This window comes from Perna viridis, chromosome 2 (genome assembly GCF_037379345.1).
Source record: "Perna viridis isolate PV_CMFRI_1.1 ecotype Kerala chromosome 2, ASM3737934v1, whole genome shotgun sequence".
Classification (NCBI taxonomy): domain Eukaryota; kingdom Metazoa; phylum Mollusca; class Bivalvia; order Mytilida; family Mytilidae; genus Perna; species Perna viridis.
The window spans coordinates 58,927,448-58,945,801 of record NC_142446.1 but is presented as its reverse complement, the minus strand read 5'-3'; the positions used below and the strand labels follow the sequence as shown (position 1 = coordinate 58,945,801).

The window sequence follows — 18,354 nt, the reverse complement described above, 5'->3', positions numbered from 1 at the left end:
TATTTGTATAAGCTTTTATTTTCTCACTTGCTTATTGATGTCTTTTCCAACCATTTACAGAGCTGTTTACTTATATCTTAAAATTCTCTGTTTTCACTGCAAAATTCACAAGATGGATTGCAATTTTGAAAAGAAAACTCTATACATCATGTTTGAAGTACCACAAAGTTAAAGATTATAACAGAAGATATGATGCATTATGGTCAAAACCAGAATGTTAAAGATTTAGGCTCTCAGATCTGCATTCAGCTTATTTGACAAGTAGACTACCCTGATCAGTGCTCGATGTTAAATACTTATTCAGCTTATTTGACAAGTAGACTACCCTGATCACTGCTCGATGTCAAATACTTTGTTTTTTGTGTCATTGTCTTTATATGTTTTCCTTTTTATCGTGTTCCAGTGATGTTTTCCTTTTTATCGTGTTCCAGTGTAATACTTCAATAAGGAAAATGATTTAGAGTTGCAGTGGGGATTTATTGCATAGGATTATTTTGATAATAAATATTGATATTTTCACAGACTAAGAAAAGGTGACTCTTTGACCAGTGGGAAAATTACAGTAAATGTGAAAAGAAGCTATTTTAAAAGTGAAATTGCAAATGCAAATAATAACTCCACTTTTATACAATAAAACCAGTCAGACCTTAGTAGCCATTGCTTTGTTAACAAAAAAAAAATTTTGTTCAGTTGTCTGAATGAGTAATCAAGGGAACCAAGGTTATAGCGGTAATCAAAAGAATGTAATCCAGGGACAAAGACCAGACATGGAAAACAGACATACACAACAAAGAACATACAGTAACTAAAATCATACATACAAAGTAACAAAAGTAAAATTTCAATTATTTCAAATGTGAATAATCTTTCTCTATAATAAACTGCTTATTTTTCTGCAAAAAGAATATAGGTGATGACAAACTATTTTGGTTCTTCTAACATTACTGTCTTCAAGGTTTATTTTCATTATCAAGCACTGGTTAAGTGATGTTCCTAATTTTAGAATTTTCAGTGATGGTAAACACTCTAGTCAGCTGAAGATGTAATGGCCTTTCGGAAACTATTTTCTCATTCAGATTTATGAAACTATTGTTCACTTTAGTTTAACAAAATGTTAACAGTGAAGTTATTAACATCATTAATATTTTGCCAAAACATTACGAAAAATTATCATGCACTGGTAAGGCTAGTCTGTTGTAAAATATGAAATAGTAATTGAGATTCAAGTGGTAACTAAAAGAACAAGGACAAAGACTAGACCACGAAAACATGCATACAAAAACAAACATGAAATTACCAATTAACATGTAACATCCACAAAGAAACTAAAGTAAATTCAGCAACCTGGACTACACTAAAAACTGGAAGCATGAAGGATAAGCTTCCTCTGCTTTTTTAGAAATACCTGCTGAGTCTTAAAAAGAAGAAAGAGGAAGGGCATCCACCTAATTCAGGGTTTTGAGTCCTCCTTAACTCCCTCAAAGGTGCACTCAAAACCCTGGCTTTGGAGGATGGAGGAAAGGGTGAACAAACCAGTTCTCATGTTGAGGATGGATACACCATAACGTTATACCAGTTCATGATCAAAAATATTTTGTAGTGATGACTTTCATCTTGTAGGAACATAACCATGTTCCAGAAGCCTAATTTTAAGAAGTCTAGCATGGTGCAGGTATGAGTTGTGATAAGAAAACTCCTTATGCAGGTGCCGAATGGATGTTGCCACAGACGAAAGGAAAGTTGACATTATGGAATGAGAAGTCATCACATTTGTTGTATACAATATAGTTCCTTTTCCATGGATCTTTAAGAGTAGGGCAAGATATGAGGCTGACCCTAATACCAATCTAATAAAAGTATTCTTAATTTCAGTATACTTAACAGGTCTATCTACAAATTTCTATGTTAAAAAATTGAGAAAATTAATTTAAAAAAAGAACATGAATGTTGTGAGCAGGTTTTATAAAGTCCATCAAAAACCATTGCCTTGTAAATACCATCAAACCATGTGTGCTTTTACTGGTATCCTTACATACAGACTTCTTGATTGATCAAATGACAGCCATGGTACTGGTTATTTTATCAGAAAATACTTTCCTTTATCAATACCTCAAATCTTGTCAAAGCCTTATCACTTTTGGACTGATTGATTGATTAAGGTTTAGGTTGCATACCACTAATTCAACCAATGAGCTTTTAGAACATACACAAAAATAGTCCTACACGAGTTATAGTGCACTTGTGTTATGTTGCTGTGGAAAAAGTGCACATCAAATCTGCGCAAGTGAGCCTTTTTTTTTAGGCAGAGAATAATATTTTCTTCATTTCTACATAAAATGATCACTGTAACTTACTGATTTAGATATTTTTCTGCATGAAGACCCCTTTTTAGCTCACCTGGCCAAAGGCCAAGTGAGCTTATGCCATCACTTGGCGTCTGTCATCATCATGGACAAATTTTAAAAAATCTTCTCCTCTGAAACTACTGGACTGACATGTTATAAACTTGGCATGATTGTTCCTTAGGGTATTCTATACAAATGACCGTTGGGATTTTTGATCCATGAAAAAACATGGCTGCTGTTACTAAAAATTGAATATAGGGGTCATATTGCAGTTTTTTGCAAATAACTCAAAAACTGATGCCTTTAGCAAATTTCTGGAGGAGTGAAATTGTTCAGCATCATGAGATGGACCTATGCTAAACTTTTCAAAACAATTGGTCAACTAATGTAGGAGTTACGGCCCCTGAAACATTTTTTTTTTGCATTTTTCACATGTGCAACTTTGAAAATCTTCTTCTCAAAATCCATTGCACAGAATTCAATGAAAGTTGGCATTTATGTTCCTAAGGGTATCCCATACAAAATGACCGTTGGGATTGTTGATTCATGAAAAAACATGGCAGCCGTTACTAAAAATAGCACATAGGGGTCAGATGGCAGTTTTTTGCAAATAACTCAAAAATTTTTGCCTTTAGCAAATTTCTGACAGGGTAATATTATTTAGCATCATGAGATGGACTTATGCCAAAATTTTCAAAACGATTGGTCAACTGATGTAGGAGTTACGGCCCCTGAAACAGTTTTCTTTTGTATTTTCGCATTTGAAACTTGGAAAATCTTCTCCTCAAAATCCATTGCACAGAATTAAATGAAAGTTGGCATTTAAGTTCCTTAGGGTATCCCACACAAAATGACCATTGGGATTGTTGATTCATGAAGAAACATGGCCGCCATTACTAAAAATAGAACATGAACATAGGGGACAGATGGCAGTTTTTTGCAAATAACTCAAAAACTGTTGCCTTTACCAAATTTCTGGCATAGGTAAAATTGTTAAGCATCATGAGAAGAACCTATGCCAACATTTTCAAAACCATTCATTGACTAATGTAGGAGTTAAGACCCCTGAAACAGTTTTTTTGTTGTTTTTTTTTTCGCATGTACAACTTTGAAAATCTTCTCTAAAACCATTTAAGATCATTGAATGAAAATAAGCATAATAGTTCTTTAGTGTATTGTGCTAAAAATGACTGTTGTGTAATCTGTGAATAGATATAAGGTTATAAGACAGGTTTTTGAAAAAAAAAATCAAAAATTGTTGCCTTTAGCAAAATTCTGGTTCAGGTCATGAAAATGCTATGAAAAGCTTTCCTGCATTTGACAGTTTAGTTGATTTTAACTTAGCCTGTCTCATTCCTCAAGTTTTTCAAATAAGCAAATGGTAAGTGATTCAGGCTCTCTTGAGCTTCTAGTTGTGAAATGTAGGAGAATTCCCATTCTATTTTTAGCTCATTGTCTTAGTAAACCCAATTTTCAGAGTTATTTGTGTATACATACAGTTTTAGATGATGTATAGTTTTCTTCAGGTTAAACTTAAGGTAGGAACTCAATAACACATTGAACTTTGTGAAGTTAGCATCGGAGCCTATGAGATGTGACATTAGTGATTTTGTAGCCTTTAACAGAAACTATAACAATTGACCAATTGAACAGACCCTGCTTTGATCTATTGCAACACACGAGTGCTTTTATTCATCATGCATGGTTATGTGTGTGTCTGTTGTTTGTTATGAGGAGAAATGAAAACATTGCGTTAAGTTTTGTCTCCTATGCCTTAATAGTATGCATGTAAATAATACAAGTAGTAGCACTGAAGTTTGTGACCTTCAATCAATACATTATTCTACCAATTTTAACATGACAAACATTGTCACTTCAGACGTACGTTAGGAGTCCATCCAAACTTTTTTTAGAGACAATCGTTATTAACAACATCTACGACAGTCTTTTTATTTGGTTGGGTTTGTTCAAGTTAAATTCTTTCTTTGACCTATCATTTGTGCATGGTGCATAGGAATTTCAAAAGTACTGATGACACATACTTCAATGCAGTCTGCGACTTTTCATATTTTGCTATGACTGATCACGGGGTATATTTTATAGATATCAACTTCAACTTCTTGATTAGGATCGGCATCGCTAATGCGAAACTTTGTTAGTATTTTTCTGCAATTAAAATTCTGAATTTTTAAGTTTTCTGATGGTTGAATACCTGTTTTTATTTTGCTATGAAGATATAATTTAGTGGTGTCATCGAAGTTGGAAATGTTATCTATCAAGAGCTCTTCATATGTTTCTTAACTAACCCTTTTACTTTTATTTTTAACTTTAGACTTGAATTCATTATAAGACTTTTCAGGGTGTACAAAATCAGATTTGTCTAATTGCAATTTATTCATAACAGATGTGGCAAAGCTTTACGAAGTATTTATACCCTTCCCACTGAGTTTTTTTGTTAAGAATAAATGCTTCCTACAGGATTAATGTCATGAGAGTTTATTCTAATATAATTATTGACATGTATTTTATGAATGATTCCGAAGGTAATCTACCCAGTTCAGATTTTGAAGGAATATTACTTGCAGTTCTTCGTACACTCAAAACACATGATGTACATAATATATAGCCAAAGCGTGGACGTGATAGAAAGACAGTCACTTCTAAATAAACAAAGCTGTCATTGGTCATTTAACTTGGATAAAGACTAGAAAACGAGTATTCTTACAACGTAAGATGTTGGAATTCCGTTCCTCCTACTCCTACAACGTAAAAGGTTGGCATTCCGTTCCTCCGGGATGGCACCAAGTCAAAAAATAGCTTGCCAGACCACCTCTAGCACTGCTGGAGTACGTTCCTCCATGCCCCAAAATGGCACCAAGTCAGAAAAATCGCTTTCCAGGCATGCAACTTCTAGCACTGCTGGAGTAAGAAAAGGGGGAGCTTTACTCTTCGATTATGATCAGTACTTTTGACTTCACGGTATAAGTTTGAGGAAACTGTACACTAAACCGTGATGAGTATGCACGTACGTTTTGAAAAACGGCTTTCTTTAAATGCATGTAAACAGAATGGCCCGAATGCAGTCTGGACAAAATGCATTTTTATTTATAAAATGAACAGGATTTTGATACCAATGTCCCGTAGTGTGACATTTCCTCTCAGTATATATACATGTATGTAAGAAAATTGAGGAGGGAAAAAGTAGAAAGTAAATATAGGATAGTTAGCAGTTATCGCCGTTGGACATGATTTATTAATCTATTCTGTTTGATAGCATAAAAAGTGATTTTCAGGCTTGTCTTTCTTCAGTTACGGGTACAACAGTGGTCAAAAATATTGGTAAGTCGTACAGATATAAAAATTAATGACTCCGATAGCCGCTATTTGGGGATGAAATACATGTACATGTTTCTCAATATCCACAATTTTAACATGACAGACACGATCCCTTCAGTCCTTTTTTTTTAGTTTTGAGACGATCATCTGTAATTAAGAATCATCTATGACAGTCTTTTTATTGGGTGAAGAAAGATTAGTTCAAGTTCGATTTTTTGTTTTACCTATTACTTGTGCATGGTGCATATACATGTATATAAATTACAAAAGTACTGATGTACATATACGAATTTCAGTGCCGTATTCGACAACACTCATTCTTACTGAAGTGGAGCGATGATAGTTAATATATCAACGTTCAGGAAAACTTACGGGCAACGATTAGAAATTTTAAACAAATTGACAAGTCGTTCAGAAATATTCGGCAAGACAGTACTTTTCGGGGGATAGGGGTGAGTAGTGTTCTCAACTCCTAACGGCCATTTCAGGAAGTTTTGGTACCATTGTGAATGCGTATGCCTTTGTTGTATAATGAAGGAGCATAAAAGGAAATGAAAATCAATTTGCGTTTGTAGTAAATACAAGTACTGAAAAACACTTAGAAAATAATGCATTCATCGAATTAAGATTTTTTACGTATTATCGTTAAACAACCATAGTTTCGGGATTTTTTTTACATCGCATCTACCAGAGAACTTGAGATAGGCGATGCTACAGACACTGTGAAGTCTGTCTCATATCTTAGAGATCGATGGTAACTATTTACCAAGGTGTCAAACTATGACTGCGATGACTTTTCATTCCGTACTGTCAACTTTCCTTTCATCTGTGCCTACATCCCTTCAGCACCTGCGTATAGAGTTTTCATATCACAACTTATACTTGTCAGAGCTTGCGATAACTGCGCAGACTTTTTGTATTGCGCTAGACTACTTACAATTAGGTCTATGGAACAGGGTTATATTGCTACAAGACTGAAGTCATCACTACAGAAATTTTATGGTTGTCAACATGTAAACTTATTTGTTCGACGTGCCATAGTTTTCCTTTCCTCTTTCGTCTACCCTGGACTTGACTTCTATGAGTAGCTCGGCTGGTGTTTCTAAAAATCAGAGGACGCTTACCCTACCGGTGTACTTGGTCCATGCTCCGAGTTTTTAATGGAGTCTGAGTTGCTCATTTACTTTTGATACTTTGTATTATTATTTCTGTTATTTTATGTTCTTTGTTGTGTGTGTCTGTTTTCCATGTCTGGTCTTTGTCCCTGGGTTACATTCTTTGGATTTTCGCTAGAATCTTGGTTCCCTTGATTAGGCACCGACCATTTTTACATTGAAGGGGGGGGCTGGGAAATATTTTGTTTTAAATATTAATTACACTTCGAAAAAAAAATGTGACAAGAACAAAAACACATTGATTGCAATTACGAAACTAATTAATACTTTCAATATATACTGGAGGAGCTGCTGATGATCGGAAGCCAATATGAAATCCGTGAAATGTGTATATGTAATTTACAAAATACACCCAGTTTTACTTAACTATGATTGAAATACAATCATAAGTTATTTACACGTTATAATATGTATGTATATATTTTCACAAATATATAGAACAAAAATTGGTACGCAAGAATTTTGATTAACTATACAATCATGAATTTACTCACAGATTACTTCCAAGTTAACTTAAATGGTAGATTTTCATCAAACCTTGAAAAAGGGGGTGGATGGGAGGATTTTATTTTTTATTCCTCACCAGATATTTGCTCGCATAATTTCAGCTATTTGATGTATAGATATGTTCTAAATCCATAGCCACACCAGTTTCAGAGACGGAACATCATTTTAGTCACCAAGAAATGGGAGATTTGTGTGTTGTAGTATCTCAATAGTAGAAACTGACGCCAAAAAAATCCGTATTTTGAAATATTCGTCCCATTTTTTTTTTATAATTTTTTGTCAATTTTTTAGGGGGGAGGGTTGAAAATCTATACTTAATTTTATTTGGCCTTATCAAGAATAAAAATATCTGACTGAACTGATCTGTTCTTTCATATGCCCTCCCTTGATACTTATATAATATATTTTCCATTAATTGTTTATCGTAAAGTTCACTGGCAAAACAATCTGCCATATTCTTAAAAAAATTAGAACTCATTTGCTATTGAAAAATAATAAAATCATTTTATGAAGAACAGAAAAATATATAGTATAAAAAGGTCAATGCCTTACTCTTTACATACATGTACGTATATAGATGGATGAAAAATTATGACAGGTACAAATTTCTTAATTTTTTTTCAGACGACGCTTACCCTACCGGTGCACCTGGTCCATGCTCCCAGTTTTTAGTGGAGTCCGAGTTGCTCATTTGCTTTTGTTACTTTGTATGTATGATTTTAGTTACTGTATGTTCATTGTTGTGTATGTCTGTTTTCCATGTCGGATCTTTGTCCCTGGATTACATTCTTTTGATTGCCGTTATAACCTTGGTTCCCTTGTTTACTCTTTCAGTAAGCTGTGAGTAAATGAAACTTAAATGAAAATGCATGTTTGAAACGGGGCTATTCTTGCATTTGGTGACTACTGCATGTGCAACATGTGTAACAATTTTTACATTAATTTAAGAACCTTATTGAAAAGTTTCGGTTTCTTGTGACTGTGACATGATTTTCAAATAGATTCGCCGGTAGACTGATATCCCGAATCACGCACTAACCTCGATGCCCATGTCTATGTCTCTGCCCCACACCCCAACACATCATAGTAACCAGTTATGGCTCAATGGTTTCTGAAGATTTATAATGCCCTTGACTACCCTTTCGGCTCATGAACGGACGGTTCTCACTGGTTGATGATTTTTTTTCGGTCTAGACCACCCTTGCAGATCTCGTACGACCGCCCTTTATGGGTATTATGTTAGTAACTACTGTTGGTAGTTAACAAACGGTTGGTGGTGGCGGAGTCCAGTCTTCGGCGTTCCTGACCGAAGAACTCCGTCAGAGTATGTCCTACTAGCGGCTTGGCTGCTCTGTTGGAGTTCTGGTCTTCTTCTTCTTTTCTCGAAACAGTGCAAGATCCGTGTGTATATCAACGCACTTCTAGGGTTAAAGAGCCAACGGCATATGACGGAAGGTTCGATACTTACACTTAAAAACAAGGCTCTCAGCAGATGTTCAGTTTGAATGTGTCAAGGGAATCAGCGTCTACCAGTTGTTGAGGCAGACTGTTCCAGATTGGTATTGCTGCTGGAAAAAGGCGTCTTGGAAACTCTTCACATGGGAAAAGGTTGTAGCAAGCGCATGGAGTGGCCTCTTGTCGTTACTCTAGTTGGCAGTTATGTGGTTATTCCATCTGAGTTTATTATCGATGGTGACTCCCAAATAATTCGCATGTTGGTTTCCTGTATTTTTTTTTGTCCATGGATGAAGTAGGATCCGCTGATTAAGTTATGTTTGTCGGTGGTGGTGGTGACCCCATTTATCAGAGTTGAAACTTATGAGCCCATTGTCTTCCCACTATTCATGTCTGTCATCTTGGAGAATGATTTTGTCCCATTTTTGGATTTGATTGTGTGGTGCAGAGGACAGTTTTCTGCAAAAAGTCTTGGTGTTGATTTGACTGATAATGACAATTCGTTGATATAGACTATGCAGAGATAGTAAAGGGGCTAACATTGTTTCTTGAGGCAATTCGGATGTTACTGTTACTGTTGCATGTTTGGATTGTTCGCCTTTAACTACAACACCCTCTGAGTCATGTTGACAAGGAAGCGCTGTATCCACTTTTAATTAGTGTGTTTCCACGGATATCATAATGATCGAGTTTCATTGACAGTCGCTGGTGTTGAAATTTGTTGTGGACTTTACTGAAGTCTAACAGTACAGCATCAACTTGATCTTTGTCGTTGAGACCTTTTGCTAAGTCATGGACTGTGTTAATAAACTACGATTCGCATGACCGTTTTTTCCTGAACACGTGCTGGTTATACGAGAGTATGTTGATGACTTGGCTGTGCGCCACATGCTCAAGCACCTTACAACATACAGAAGTGAGCGAAACTGTGCGGATATTGGATGGCTTGGATCAGTCCCCTTTCTTGAAAATTAGGCTGCGGCCTGACAAAGCCATTTTCCAATCTTCTGGAATCTGTCGTCGGTTCAGGGATGTCTGGAAGACGTGGGTAAGTGGTGCTGCTATAACGAAATTCTAGCAGATATTTCGTCTGCTCTACTTGCCTTGTTCACCATTGTTGGGGTTGAGGTCTTGAACGGGCTTCCTAATACCATTCTCACTGACATGTATGTCTGGAAGTGTGTCTGTTTTTGATTTTGGTAGGTTCGGCAGATTGGTGGTATTATCTTCTGTCGATATTGATGAAAACTGTCTATTAATTGCTTCCGCCATTCCTGTTGGTGTCGATCTGGTATTCCCATTTTCTTTCAAGTTTAACACTCCAGATCCATTGCATTTTTACTTATGAGTAGAGTTTCTTGTTCTTTGTTCTGTCTTGTGATTTTATGATATCGTTAACATAGCTGTTATATGCTTGCTTACATGTTTTCTTGTCGTTCTGCAAGGTTCTGTGGCGATCCCGATCTCCTTTCTAGTCCGTGTTTCTGGTTCTGCGGTTTGTTCTCTTTTTTTTGTTGCACCATGGTTGACTAAAGCACGTCGATGACATCTCTGATGGTACGTGTTTTTGACTACTTCTATCCATTTAGCCTTGAATTCCAGTCATAGTGTATTAACCTGTGTTGTAAAGGTAGTGTTTCTCCAAAGTTGTGTTTAAATGTATTAAGTTCCTTCATGGTATTGATGTCAGCTTTCTTCCAACGTGTACATTTTCCTCTTTACTTGTTTACCGTCCTAATTGATATGATGCGTGTGTCTAGAAGGACAATGTCGTGGTCACCCAACCCTAGAATGGATACAGCTTTACTCAGAAGAGATGGACGGTTCGTACCAAAGGTGTCAAGTATTATCTCTAATCTAGAAAGAAAATTCAAGATCTGCCCACAAACCTATGCCGTCGAAAGTGTCTATGAAGCACTTATAACGGAACAGAAGTTCCTCTTGTTAAAAGAAACTAACTGAAGAAATGATTAAGTTGAGATTTTTCAGTAATGATCGGAAAGACGGTGCTTAAATATGAAAAATATATATACATATGTCATGGCTGTGCTCCACTTGTGGAGACATATATTTGTAAGGGGTACTTTGTAGTACCTACATCCGGTGTATATTTAATCCGGATGCAGTGCTCATATCGAGGCTATAAATAGTTGATGTAAGGTGACAAACGAAACAAAAGTATCTTATTGTTTTGTTTGTCGTTAGTCAAATCAGAATGATGCAGTGAGGAACATCTGTCGAGTGACTTGACGTGTTTTTCTTTGTAATTTTTAATCTACCTCTAACCATTATTTGTGTTGTATTTAGTGAGAGGTGTTTATTTTGTTGGAACATTTCCCTGATTTCAGTATTTTCGGTCTGTGGAACAAAGAATTTCCTTCTTTAGTTCAGGGACGAATGACCATTTGGATACAAATAATAGGGGTTTACTGAGTATTGACCCTCTTGTAGGGTTTGATACCCTGTGAAGGGTACTCCTTAACGTCATTATAGACAAAAGGATTTAACAGACACCATGGCAGACTTTGACCCAGAAACCTTGCTAGAATGGCTCCAGACAGGACAAGGAGATGAGAGAGACATGCAGCAAATTGCCTTAGAGCAACTATGTATGCTGTTGCTGATGTCAGACAATGTTGATAGAGTATTTGAAAGGTGCGTTATGTTTCTTTCACAACTATGGTACACATTCATGCAGTCCGCTTTTTTCTGCATGTTGTGGATTTGTGGAATGTCATTTATAATGATTCATGTCTAACTTCAACACTTTTTATTTTAATATTTTACATCTTAAATTGAAGATAATTACTTAATGCAAATTACAATTGTATATGTTTGTTTGAAAAACAAATCTTTTGACAGAGTACAGTGTATTTCAATAGAATATGATATCAAGTTGCAGAAATTCTACTGTTTAACAATCAACTCTCAGTTTTTGAGGCCATACTCGAAATATACAAGTCATTTAAGATTTTATCATTTTACAATATGTATATATAAATCTTATAGTAAGGCTTAGGATTTTTTTATTATTTTGTCTTATCTTTTATTGGTTAGTGCATGTACATTTTTTTTGTACATCTAAATAAAGTTATTAATATAGTATTTATCACAGCTCTTACACAAAATCTGGTTCTATGGAATTATGCAGAAATCTAAAACATACTACTTTGTAGGAATATTACTGCACGATGTACTGATACATTACAACTTGTCTTTCTCTTCAGTTGCCCACCTAGGACATTTCTTCCAGCATTATGCCGTATCTTTCTGGATGAGTGTGCACCTGATAATGTGCTTGAAGTTACAGCCAGAGCAATAACTTACTATTTGGATGTGTCGGCAGAATGTACAAGACGTATTGTTGCCGTAGATGGTGCTATCAAGTCACTTTGTAACAGGCTAGTTGTAGTTGAAATGTCATCTAGAACCAGCAGAGATTTAGCCGAGCAGTGTATTAAGGTTAGATACTGCATTTTTACCTGCATCACAAAAGGAGAAAGCAAATCTGCTCGACTCCATCCTACCACATGTAACACTTAGGGGGTACCCTACATTTACATGTACTTTATGTAATCTGTAACTCAAAAAGTATTTGCTCTATAGGAGAGTTTGCCAGTCTCATAAGTGATGTCATATTTACTAATTTGCTTATCATTCAGTGTCAAATTGGCTGGCAAATAAACAACTAAAAAAACAGTTGTTAATTTCATGATTAAAATCCCAATTTTCAAAACTATATAGTTTTGTTATTTTATATCCCATTTTGGCTCTGTCAAATGTTTCATATAGATAAAAGAATTCATACTTTGTATATGAATTTATAACTCGTTTACTTAAAAAATTAATTTGAAATGATATTTATGTGTAAACCTATATTCATACAAAATTATTTTAAAATTTTTGTGCTCATACAGTCTAATTACTGAATATTTATTTAAAAATTCTTTTGATAAAAAGAGTTTTACTGGCAGTTTAAGGAACCAAAAGAATTTTTTCAATTGACTTGAATGAAAAAGTTATGATGATTTAAAGTTGATGGCCCATGCCACTCAATGGATTTTTTGCCATCCTAAACCGAATCACAGGTAAGTGGTGACATCACGAAGAACTCTCCTATTGTATAGAATTTTGCACTGTTTTATTATACATATTGAAGATGTGCACCTCCTAATATATATGGAGAGATTTTGCAAATGTTTTCCAGGAAACTTTTAGCATGATTTCAGATGAACTTACCCATTTTTTTACCATTTTAGGTTTTGGAAGGAACTTACTTTGTGTATCTGTAACACTAAACATATTTACCCTTTATTACTAAAACTTTGCAAAGTGTTTATATACATATTGAAAATATGCATTTATATACACATAGATATGCTGACAAATATACATGTACATGTATGTTGTGATGCAATTCTAGACATGTATGGATCTTTTTTTATTCTTCTGACCTGGTATGTTGAGGCTAAGAATCATGGAACCCACTTTTTACTTTGTTGAGACTGGTTCTTAGTCTTTTATGAAAATGCATATGCATTTATGTGTATTTTCAACTATTCAAAATAGATTCACATACTATAATTTTTTATTACCACATTTTATCTAAAAAAAATGCATGTGTAAGTTACATTTGTTAATATAATGTTGGCTATTTCTGTTGATTTAAAAGAATGAAGCATTGCCACCTTTTTCACATAGGTATTGGAGAGGATGTGTACTAGGGAGTCCGGTGCTGTATTTGATGCAGGAGGATTACAGTGTGTCTTGACATTTATCAGAGAGCATGGATCTCAAGTTCACAAAGATACTTTGCATTCAGCCATGTCCGTGGTTTCACGTCTTTGTGGTCGAATGGAACCTCAGGACCAATCTCTGGAAACATGTGTAGAGTCCTTGTCAACTCTTTTGGAGCATGATGATCAGTTTGTAAGTTCATTCATTTGACTTTATTGCCTGTCAATGTAAGAAATAAATGCTTTCCTGTGAAAGTTAAAAATAATGGGGCAAGAAGAATTGTCTGACCTACCCCTTAGAAAATTGTGTAAGTGTAAGTGGTAGAAAACATGTAGACAGGTTTCATCAGTTTGTACACAATAGCCTGATCATTTACACTGAAGCTACTTGAGAAAAACAGGGAGAAGTGGGGAGTGGACAGGTAGAAGTGAATGTGTACATGTATCGTTCATGAAGCTTTTTAAAAATTTGTATGTGTTATATGTTACTTACATACATACAATATAAGCAGACATTTTTATATGTTCATTTTCTTAAATTGTGAAACATGTAAATGTTACTTTTCCTCTAAGCTTTGTATGTAAAGAACTAAATATTTTTTTCACAGGCACCATTTTTGTTTGAATTGTTATTGTAAAAGAGATACACAAAATGTAACTCTGGTAAAAATACTGCTTATCATGGGGGATGTCTGAGAATGACTTCATTTCGCTTTTGGTGTTGTCTGAGGGCGAAATGAATGACCCCAGGGCGATTCAGGCGAAATAGTTGCCATATTTAAGATGGATGTCTGAAAATGAGAGAACAACTTTACTTCACTTTTGATGTCGTCTGAGGGTGAAATGAGTGACCTCAGGGTGACTATTTTGCCCGGATCGCCCTGTAGCGTGAGCCCTGCTGATCATTTACACTTAAAGGCCAAATGTAATTTATAGTGTTGTTTATGGTATCCAAATTTAATTATTTGTCCAATATTTAGAGCTTTAATGTTCTGTCCTTGTGAAGAGTTACCAGCCATTATACTAAATTTGAAATTTTGATTCGTTGTGAAAAATATTTTACTACAAACAATCTAAATGATTACTATATGTCACTATTGATTATACACTTTTCATCATTTTAGAATAGACAACATGCATGCACTTAAAACACACTTGTAGCAAATGCTTAATTACACATGTACATGTACATTTATTTATTAAATTATGCAATTATTGGGAATATTGATTAGGCAATGAAAAATTTGATTTTTTTTCTTTATTAACAATTATGACCCCCTAATTGGGTAATTAAAAATTTGATGACCTAATTTCTGTTGAACACAACAAAAGGGAAATTAATTAGTCTAATTTACCATTGTAGAAGACAATATATAGCCATTTTATTCCTTTATCTTCTTTTTTATTAGGTTTCTGATGGAGCTTTAAGATGTTTTGCCTCACTGGCTGATAGATTTACTCGTAAGGGTGTTGACCCAATTCCTTTAGCACTGCATGGACTTATAGATGAGCTACTGCAAAGACTACAAAAAGCTGGGGAAACTGGTCATAATGTTTCACTGGCCAGTACCCCAGGAGCTAAAACACCAGATTCTAAATCTAGTCCTAGTATATCAACAGTGATAAGTTTATTGTCGACCTTGTGTAGAGGGTCACCTGGAATAACCCATGACCTCTTAAGGTCAGATCTCCCTGATGCTATAGAAAGTGGATTAAAAGGTGATGAAAGGTGAGTATCGTATTATTTTTTAGAAGTAATTCCCGAAATCCATTAGACCAAAGACAATGTCCAGTAAAATTATTTACCTCGATAAACAAACTAATTGGAAATAGGTTTTCTTAGAAAATGTACATGTATCCTTCTCAAGGCTTATTTGGCTTGACTCCAATGGTATCGAGAAAAAAGGTGTTTTTTTTTTTTGTTTTTTTTTTGTCATGTTGAGAAATATGTTTATTTAGTTTTTATTGATTGAATGAAGGTTCAGCTGATCATACAACCTGGATCAATAACTCCACAAAAATCCCACAACCAATCTTAGTAAATGAGTCATGACCTTTCTTAGTGTAAGTGTATAAATAATTAATCACCATTTCTATACTTAAGTGGATGCATGCATGTACCTTTTACATGTACATTTATAGTAAATAACATTAATTAGTGCTTTTGCATGATTCATGAGTTCATTAACACTTATTCAGAGTTTTGTCCAGGAATGAGGTCACCTGTAATATTTGTATACATGTGAATATGATGTTATTTGTATACATTTACATGTACTAGTAAATATTATTTGCTATTTTTAGTCACCAACAAATATATTACACATGAGCAGCTAACATAATACTAATTGATTGAAATCAGCTGTGACATTCCATGCATTATCATGTAGTATGAATAGTGAATGCATCTTATATTAGATAAACAATAAACAGAACCAAACAAACATATTACAAAGTATTTATTATCCAGTATGATGGTAAAGATACATTGTTGTCGCTTATTGTTATGGGAGTAATTTTTAATGTCTCTAAAGATATTATACTTATTGCATAAATCTGTACATGTATGTCTTATTACTCTTTTACGTCTGACTACCACGTTTCTACATGGACATATCATTTATTTTAGTGTGGAAGTCTTTTATTAGCTTTTTTATTAATGTAAAGGGAAAATAGATTTTTTAATAAACTTGAAAAAGCTGTACAGGTTGGGGGTACTCTTAATATATGTATACCATATATGCTCGAGTATAAGTCGATCGGCCTGTAAGTTCCCTTTTCAGTCCAAAATTTCTGGAACCTACCCTTGACCCGTTTGTAAAGTTGGACATATTTTCAACAGCTGCATCACTAATATTCCTAATACAATGATTATACCGTAAAAAAAGTAATCAGTATTTTAATTGGATATTCTATGACAATTTCTTGGTCATGTTTCTATTACACCTTTGGGTTTTTGGCTATATGAGTGTACTCAGGTAAAATTCTATACACTAAATGGATGAGTGGGAAATATCAATAAAATCATGAAAGGCCAGTATTGTGGAAAAATAAAGACTAAACAGTAAATATTCTTTTACTGCCATAGTCGGGATCTAGGTTTGCAGGTGTCAGGGCATATCCGCACACCAGTGGGCCTGGCATACTGTGCATCAGAGGGTCTAGATTCCTCCAAGACCTTATGATTTTGCCTGGGGCTGCAAGGGTGCCCATTTCCCATCTGTCACCGTGGGAAGGATCCCATTTCTGGGTCTTACTGTATGATAGGCTATAATTGGCAGAGAAGACTCATGTAATCTGCTCCCTTTTCACAGCAAGCTGCTATCCAACAATATGGCTGAAAGCGCAAGTGACAAGCACAGACACCACAACACACAATGTACGCATCATCCAGTCCTTTGACAGACCCATAGATATGACATATAGGTTATTAGTACCCATCCAGTGCAATATTGTAGCATTTAATTACAATATACATGTATTATCACACAACAGTTCACACTATTGAAATATGACAAGATGTTTTGACACATTACTTAAAGTGAAGTGGAAGTGCCATGTGTATGGTACAAAGTCATTTAATCTGTTTCCTTGTGCAGGTTGTGTTACACATGTGATTAATGATCATTTCAGTGGAATTTGTTAAAAGCTAAAAAAAAACCTGTAATATCTTTGATTGTTTACAAGTGCTAGAAAAAAATGACCGAAACTTAGGTGTAGAATTGATATTTCCTTGTGGAAATTTTTAAAGAAATGTATACTTGTATTTTAAAGTTTTATACGTGTCATTTAAATTTGAATCTTCTCAATTGCTTTAGCAGTACTGGTAATTTGAAAGTCCTATACTCTTACAAATTAGGAGACATTTGGTTTTATTTACAAATTACATGTATATCTGTTACATCATTAAATTTCAGATATTTCATTAAATAAACTAAGGGAGTGGATAACAGGCTATGGCTATGTACATCCTTTCCCATCATTACAAGATGGAGTAAATGTACAATCTTATATAGGTATAGAATATCAAGCTATTGAAACAATTTGAAAAAAAAAACATGTAGGAGAGTAAGTTTGGAGACAGATTAGAACATATAATTATCAAAGCTCAAGTTATTTGATAAATTGAAATGTTTTACATCATTAATTATTGGCTTATTTATATTTTTCATATATTTTTCACAAATTTTCATAATGATCTGTGTTATTTTTTCTTTATTTTTTCTTTATTTTTTTATTTTTTTTTTCATGCAATGATTTGTAATGTACTGTATTTACAATGTACATTTAGGTCAACATCATCATGTATATGGATTTTGAATGCATGTATTTGGATAAAAGAAGTAGCAAGTTGAGGCGTGACTGTGTGTACCTGTAATAAAAAAAAATAACAATCAACATATAATAACGATCCAGGAAGTTATGATTAGACCTGGCATTGTTGTATTATTTTAGTAAGAATAATTAAACTCCTATCCAATAATTTGGTGTTTATTTTTTTTCTATAGTCATAATAGCATTACAATTTGACATTGATGTCCTAATGGGTTTAGTACTAATCTATCCTAGTCTTTTCCTGTCTGTGATCTGCAAAGACAATACAGACATGATAAGGAACAAGTAGTCTTTCAATTAAAATATATTTCCTGATCAACTTCAGTCTGTAATCACATAAACATGTATTGTTGAAATTGATTATATCATTAAATATAAATTACATGTATTATGAATTATTGGGAATAAGCCCTCTTGGGATACCAGTAATCATCACATGCAAATGAGACTATTTTGACTAAACTT

At 34.4% G+C, this 18,354-nt stretch overlaps 1 protein-coding gene across 2 annotated transcripts in view; it reads left to right on the top strand.

Annotated features, from left to right (window-relative positions):
- The first annotated feature begins 10,954 nt into the window (after positions 1–10,954).
- The window catches only part of LOC148626267 (E3 ubiquitin-protein ligase HECTD1-like), a 32,591-nt gene continuing 25,191 nt past the window's right edge, over positions 10,955–18,354 (top strand). For both annotated transcript variants that reach the window (XM_088570132.1, XM_088570131.1), the window contains exons 1-4: positions 10,955–11,473; positions 12,046–12,280; positions 13,520–13,747; positions 14,964–15,283. In XM_088570132.1, the coding sequence (XP_088426258.1) occupies positions 11,334–11,473; positions 12,046–12,280; positions 13,520–13,747; positions 14,964–15,283 (923 nt within the window). In that variant the 5' untranslated portion in view covers positions 10,955–11,333. The remainder of the gene's footprint in view (positions 11,474–12,045; positions 12,281–13,519; positions 13,748–14,963; positions 15,284–18,354) is intronic.